General features: G+C 42.8%; 3 protein-coding genes across 3 annotated transcripts; 2 read left to right on the top strand and 1 right to left on the bottom strand.

Annotated features, from left to right (window-relative positions):
• Positions 1–417: 417 nt before the first annotated feature.
• LACBIDRAFT_335876 (uncharacterized protein) lies at positions 418–2,441 on the bottom strand (the record flags this gene model as incomplete). Its single annotated transcript, XM_001890780.1, has 8 exons — positions 418–507; positions 565–768; positions 820–906; positions 991–1,235; positions 1,285–1,494; positions 1,549–1,981; positions 2,150–2,249; positions 2,299–2,441. 8 exons carry the CDS (start codon positions 2,439–2,441, stop codon positions 418–420), a joined length of 1,512 nt encoding a protein of 503 aa, XP_001890815.1.
• An 810-nt stretch (positions 2,442–3,251) lies between these two features.
• LACBIDRAFT_299512 (uncharacterized protein) lies at positions 3,252–3,758 on the top strand (the record flags this gene model as incomplete). The annotated part of the gene is made up of 1 exon (XM_001890782.1): positions 3,252–3,758. The coding sequence occupies one exon, from the start codon at positions 3,252–3,254 to the stop codon at positions 3,756–3,758; it is 507 nt and encodes a 168-aa protein (XP_001890817.1).
• A 1,242-nt stretch (positions 3,759–5,000) lies between these two features.
• LACBIDRAFT_299510 (uncharacterized protein) lies at positions 5,001–6,574 on the top strand (the record flags this gene model as incomplete). The annotated part of the gene is made up of 3 exons (XM_001890781.1): positions 5,001–6,020; positions 6,121–6,132; positions 6,182–6,574. The coding sequence occupies 3 exons, from the start codon at positions 5,001–5,003 to the stop codon at positions 6,572–6,574; spliced, it is 1,425 nt and encodes a 474-aa protein (XP_001890816.1).
• Positions 6,575–7,405: the final 831 nt, after the last annotated feature.

The raw sequence follows: 7,405 nt of genomic DNA, 5'->3' as shown, positions 1-7,405 counted from the left end.
AATGAAATGCGCCAGGTATCCATTGAAATTTTGCAATGAAATATCCAGGGATACATTTGAAAAATCGCAATGAAATGCCCAGGGTATCTATTGAAAAATCGCAATGAAATGCACCAGGTATCCATTGAAATTTTGCAATGAAATATCCAGGGATACATTTGAAAAATCACAATGAAATACCCAGGGATACATTTGAAAAATTGCAATGAAATGCCCAGGGTATCTATTGAAAAATCACAATGAAATGCCCAGGGTATCTATTGAAAAATTGCAATGAAATATCCAGGGCTGCATTTAAAATTTTGCAGAAAATGCGCTGGGTATCTATGGAAAATTCACTATGAAATACCCAGGCCTACATTTGAAATGCCTTTCAAAAAATCCTAAGCATTATAGATATGGCCTCTAGGCTTGGGTCTAGGTTATAGAAATAAAGTGGTAGCCACTAGTGGGTGTACTGATATTGTGGTCATTGATCCATGCCTTCAACTCGTCTTTCTGGAGGGCCTAATAGACGAGTTCATTTGAGAGTTTATACATAGTGAAAAATGAAATAAAACTTACTTGAAGTATTTTTTGAACATCCATGGAAGCGGTTTTGACTGCTGATTCACTCGATTCACCAGAACTGGACGCCGTGGCATCGACGAGCATGTCTTCAGGTTCGGCGTGTTGGGTCGAAGGGGCCTGCATCTGGATGATGTCGGATGTGGGTAGAGTGGTGCCAAGAGCGCTGTCTTTGTTCGTGCCCTTCCCTTTTGAAATGCTCTGGAAAAAAGTTAGTTCATGTAGAAAATTGAGTCAGTGAGAAAAACGTACCCCTCCTGCATCCTTCCACAGATCCAAGAGCTTGTCGACGAGTAATTCGATGTAGACGTCACTAAGAAATGATTTGGGTTTGATGGCCTGTTCAAAACATACATGCTGCGCGACTTTGGATGTTTTCAGAGCCACCGCAAGCAATTGCTGTGCTACCGAAGTGTTTCTGACCGATTTCCAGGAGGTAAGAACTGTGGAAATCATCTGGCTGCCAGCGGTGAATTGATAGTGGCCCCAGCTTCCATATAAATCATCTTCTGAAAAATTAGGTGAGTTCGGGTCAGTGGTTTCGATGTGATCAAGAAACGATAGCGTATCTTGAGTCGGTTCACCCGACTGAAAATCGGGGTCAGCCTCAAATGCTGTGAGAAGTTCGACAGCGACAGTATTAGTGTGATGACTGCCTGAAAATTCATCTAGAAAAATATTCAACATGTATCAAACAAGATTTAAAAAAGACTTTACCTTTTAATGAAGAGTATGACGGATTGACATTGATAAGGTCGATGTCAATGCGTTCCGGTGTCAAGGGAATGGCAGGAATCGCCAAATCAAGGGGGGGACTTGGTTTATCTTGGGGTTCGGTTGCAGCGGCAGCAGTCCCTGGGTTTTCTGTTGATAGATTCAGCTGTCGGTTAATGGCGTCGTCGTCGATAGTTATTGAAGGTGGTGAAGCTATAATGATGACATAAGTAGTACAGCCTGTGTAAAAGCGAACAACGGATGTACCTTTTTCGCTACCCTTAATGTCCTTCTCTTTCCCTGTCTTCTTTTTCTTCTTTGGCTTCGTCGGAGATGGATTCGAAAGGCGGTGCTTGGAGCTAGAGGTATTGGTCTTTGACGATGGATTGGGCAGGGAAACAGCTGGGTCGTCCAAATCGGAAGCGTTGTCTCTTCTCATGGTAGCATTCTGGTTTGATTCCGTGATTCCTGTCAAAATGGTATTCAATACATGTTCAGCTTTCCAATGAGCGGCACAAAGAGCCAGTAAAGGCTCTTGTTCTTTGAGTTTGTGGACCGTGTCAGTCCACTGCTTGAGGTGATACTTAGTGAAGAAGGTCTTGGTCTTCTTCTTCATCAAAATTGGTGTGTCGCGTGGAATGGGGAGAGGCAGTAGATCACGATTTGCAATCGCTCTTGCATTCGCCTTGATTGTGCACCACTCCCCCCCATTGATTAGCGTGCCGTCTTCATGTCATATTGCTTTTTCCATGGCCGGGCGTGATTTGTTCGACTCGGTAACAACATTGTGCGAGTCCTTTTGACAGTCTTCGAGCATCCAGAGAACCTTGTGACTATAGTGTGGTGGCCGAATCGATGGTTGACTGACAGCGTGTTGGACAGCGTTCGATCCGCTCCCAATTTGGGACACGGAATCGCTTGGTGAAATGGAGTCACTTTGAGTTTCGGAAATGATGTGGGGACTGAATCTATGAGGAATTTCAAGTCTGAATCAGATTTCAAGAACTTAAAACTCACCGGAGGCCTGTTCGCAGAACTTGAAGTTCTCCCTGCAACTGCAGCACCTCTTTCTCCAATCGAGAATTCTGACCATGAAGTTCGCACTTGTACTCTTGAGCCTTCAGTACCTGCTTACAAGCCTCCTTCCAGCTATTGAACATTTCGAGGACTTCACGGTTCTTCAGCAGGTCAGAAAGCGACAAGTTTTCGACGTGGACAGGTTGTGGAACAGGAAGAGGTCTGGGGCTTGGTTGAAGTAAAGGAGAAAGAAACAAAGAGGGGTTGGGGCTTGGACATGAATGGCCATTCGGGATTTGTGAATTGGGGAAGGAAAACTCATAGGCATCCATACGCACGCCCCGACACAGGAAATAGAGAAAGTGAAGTTCAGAGTTCGATTTGTCATGTGCTTACATAACACAGCTTCTTTATCGGGAAACCCCAGCTCGTGCAACTGCTATCTGTTCTTCCACCCCACTTCCACTGCAAGTTTCTTGCACCAATGTCTTATCAGTGCTATTGCTCAGCATGCTATCCCTCACAAAAGAAAACAATCCAGACAATCGAAAACCACTTGCAGTGTGATCGACATGCTCTTGTGTCTTCAATCTCCCAAGATAGCAAACATCTTGAGGACTGCATCAATAAAACCACAGCAGCTTTGAAGCTTTATGAAGGAAAAAATGAGAATACTGGTGAGACCATCCTAATACACTTTTCCTTCTTGGATTATTCAAATAATTGCAAAAATACTTGACACAGACAATTCTGGATCAGAGATTGAATCATCTGAATCATCTGATCAGATTGAAGATCAGGCTCATAATTTGGATCAATTAGAGCTTGATCTTATGCATAACCAGCCTGATTCTCTATCCTTGGGCTCTGATTCTTGTTCTACTAGTGACTCTGAATTCTCAGAGGAGGACTTTGATTTTCTATGAACTGAGACTTGGAATGATGGCTCAGATATGGGAGATGCTGAAGATTCTGATACTAGCAGTGGCACTTCTAATTCTAGCAGTGGCTCTGACTCTGAAACTGAGCAAGGGCTGACACCTATAGTTGTTCATCCTACACTTCCAAAACAGTTGGAAGATCTGTGTGCTGAATTACTTGGTGATTATACTGTTCCTCCAGTTCCACCTACAGATTCCAACTTAGCTCCGAAAATTAATGACCTTTCTCTGTCTGAGAAAGCATCACTTGAGCATTATGTTGCATGGAAGAAATCAAATGGGACAGTAAAAGGGTACAAATATCATGCAACTGTCCTGCAGTCCAATCTAGACACTGAAATTCTGTCACTCCACCAAGTTAAGAAGCTTTCACAAAGGCTTACTGGGTTTTATCCAAAGAAAGTGGACATGTGTCCAAAAAGTTGCATTGCTTATACTGGCGAATACAAAGACTTGGATAAATGTCCATATACTTTCAGTCAAGCAAAGGAACCATGTGGAATGGCACACTACAAGTAGTGATGTGCAAGGGTTTGTCAACCCTCCAAGGGTCAGGGGTAAGGGTCAGGAGGGTAAGGGTCAGGGTAAGGATTTTGTGACCCTCAACAAACCCTTGACCCTTCTGAAGGGTCAGGGGTTTTTTTAGGGGTTTCATTTCTCTAATATCAAGGTAAGTGCTCCAGATAAAATGATTTTAAATCACATTGAATCAGATAAAATATCATCCAAAGAGACCTCACTACCTTTGCAACACTTAGTATTGTTCAGATACACTGAATTCCTCATATTTCATCAATAATTTACTAAAAACCATGTGTACTGTCATAAATATACTTGAATGATGTGTATTTCACAGGCATCTTGCTATTTATTTACTATCTATAAAGCTTGAGCAGTCATTTGCTCCAAACCCTTGTTCAAACCCTGCTGGGGTTTCTTACCCTCCAACCCCTGAGATACCCTTACCCTTACCCTCCAAAACCCTTGACCCCAGCCAAGGGTCAAGGGTTTTGGAGGGTAAGGGTCAGGGTCAGCCTGAGTTGACCCCAGGGTTACCCCTGCTCATCACTAACTACAAGGAAGGCAGGAAACCAGGCACTAAAATGCCACGAGCACAAGTACAAATTCTTCCGGTGATGGCAACTATTAGGGCATTATATGCAAATGCAGATACCTCTAGGCGTTTACGTCAACGTGATTCTCATTTGAAGCAGGCCCTTCATCTTGTTGGATCTGCAATGCAGAAATTCTCTGATTATGGAAATTCACAGCTCCATATTATCCAGCATCAACAGATGGGTCTTTTTAAATTTCTGAGGGATATTGCACTTGCACTATCAACTGATGGAGCTCAACTAACAATGAAGAAGCATTCCAACACTTGGCTTCTTATCCTCATAATTCTGAATCTTCCTGCCACATTACGTTATAAAACTGAGCACATAATCATCAATCTTGCAACTCCAGGCCCAAATTCCCCAGGAGATATTGAATCCTTTATCCGACCTTTATTTGAAGAAATGGCAATGTCAAGTGAAGGGATCTGGATGTGGGATGCAGTTGATTCTTCATATTTTGTCAATCATGCATACATAGTGATGGCACTTGGTGATATGCTTGGCTCAGCCAAATTAAATGGGATGGCAGGCCATTCAGCAATTTATGGGGGTCGATTTACCATGGTCCGAGGAGCAGTGAGCACATTCCAGTCTTGCAAAGGGAGCAAAATCTCAGTATTATCCAATTTCACCTCCTGAAAATATGAAGTACAATCCAGATAGGCCAGAAGCATATGACCTTGCAAATCTCCCAATGAGAACAGCACAATCATACTGGGAGATAATTAAGAAATTGTTTGCTGCCACATCAAAGACTGCCAGAGCAGTGATTACAAAGTCCACAGGAGTATCACGGCTACCATTATGTGCAGCCAGTAGGGCTTTCTTGCACCCAACTTATTTCCCTTTAGATCCTTTTCATCTCTTCTACGAGAATGGTACAGCCTTTATATGGGATATTTGGACAATATCCAGCTCAGAGACAGAAATCATCCATTTGCCAGCTAATAAAGCACGGGCATTTGGATCTCTTGTAGCAAAGGCTATGGTATCTCTCCCACCTTCTTTCTGTGGCCCAATCCGTGATCCTCATTTGAAGTGCCAGAGTCAATATAAAGTATACGAGTGGATGGCACTTCTCCACTGGTACATCATTCCAATTGGAATTGAACTAGGATTCAATTCACTAGTTTTGCAAAATTTTTCGCTTTTTGCAGAAGCTGTGGAATTTGCAATGACTATTTCAGAACGAACAGAAAAGGAGCTGGAAGGGCTTCGAAGCCTTATAATCAAATTTCTTACAGGCTTTGAGAAGCTCTATGTCGATGGAGATCCAGAAAAAATCTCACGCATGTGTTTGTGCATCTTTCAACTGATTCATGTTCCCACCCATATAAAATGGAATGGATCAATCCGACTAGGATCCCAGGCTACGGTGGAGCGAAGTATTGGTGAGATGGGCCACAAAATCCATTCAAAAAAGGCTCCATTTGCTAATCTGGCGAACATTATATTTGAGCGAGAGCTAGTCAAGATTCTCTTGCTTTATCTCCCTGCACTTGATATCAATGCAAATGCCTCAAAAGAAATGAAAAAGAATGACAGAAATTTGATTCAGAAGCGCAAAATTACAAAGAGAGAAGGCCAGAATGAGCAAGTCATTTGTGAACTTGATGCCATTAATGCATGGTTAAAGGAGGCCAATGTCAAGGAAAAATTTGTGGCAAAGGAGAGATATGGCAAATTAAGATTGGCCAATGGACGAATTTTGGGTAGCTGTCTGAGTACTTCTCGGGTAGATAACTCATCGACCCGCATGTCAGAAGTGGTTTGAGGTGAGTGAATTCACAAAACATCTGGCCAGTATTCACATTTCTTTTGTAGGCTAAAAATACCCATGCCCAAGCTAGTTCCACTACAAGCACCCCACCTGGGTCAAACACTCCAAATATATTGAATCACACTTTTGGTGAAGCAAATTCATTCTACAAGGTGGAACTGACAAACAAGACTTATATTCTGGTGGTATATACTCCACTTATTGATGTGCAACCAGTTCTGAGAACTCAAATACGAGGGAAATGGGAAAGCCCTACTACTCTGAAGGTCATTGAGGCAAGCCAAATTCTAGATCTTGTTGGAATATGGAGTGCTGAGGCATCTAAAAATATTTATGTGTTGAGGAAGCACCCAGGTTTGGCAATGTTAAGTGCAGTTGAGTCTGGAAAAGGGGATGAAGGTAATGATACAGATGATAGTGATTCAGATGAGGAATAGACTAGGACTAGACTACAACACAGCATGTACTTGACTATTACTTGACTTCAGTCAGGCCATAAAATCCTAGCAAACATGTACCTGAGGGCCACATGACTTCAACCTTACCAATGTGACTTCACACGACCATATTGTGAGGAGTGGATGACTTGACCTGACTTTCGTTTTTACTGAGGGTCACTGCTTACAAATTGGATCATGGCTTACGAAAATGAAGCTGGCGGAAGACTGTTTCCATAGGCATGGGAGCATTGAGACATATTTGAAGGGGTGTGCGTAGGTTCCTGTGGCAAATACAGCTATCGAGGTATCGATAGACTAGTTTCCACGACGCTCCGCTTAGTGATTTTGTTTAGTTTTGGAGCTGGCCAAACAACTTCCCACAGGCAATTGGTGGGCATTGCCTTCCCACCCCTTCCCGCCTGTTGCGTATATAGTCATAAATTCCTAGTTTGGTTGTTTGCACCAGTACTTTACCCTCCCCGGGTTAATCCATATGGAATGGATGGAATGGGGGGTGGACTGCACAAATTCCAGATGGATTCCATGGAGTGGGGGATGGATTCCATAGAATGGGGGATGGATTCCATGGAATGGGGGATGGATTCCATGGAGTGGGGGATGGATTCCATAGAATGGGGGATGGATTCCATGGAATGGGGGATGGATTCCATACTTTTTCCACATGGAATCCATACTCTATTCTATATGTTCTATACCATTTTAAGGGTGGAATTCATATGGACTCCATATGGATTCCATAAGGATTCCACATGGAATCCACATGGAATGACTTTATGAAATAATTCTAAGTACACATCATGTAATCAT

Source organism: Laccaria bicolor, genomic scaffold (assembly GCF_000143565.1).
Source record: "Laccaria bicolor S238N-H82 LACBIscaffold_173 genomic scaffold, whole genome shotgun sequence".
Lineage (NCBI taxonomy): Eukaryota > Fungi > Basidiomycota > Agaricomycetes > Agaricales > Hydnangiaceae > Laccaria > Laccaria bicolor.
Note: the sequence above shows the minus strand (reverse complement) of the source record. Positions and strands in the feature narration are given on the sequence as shown.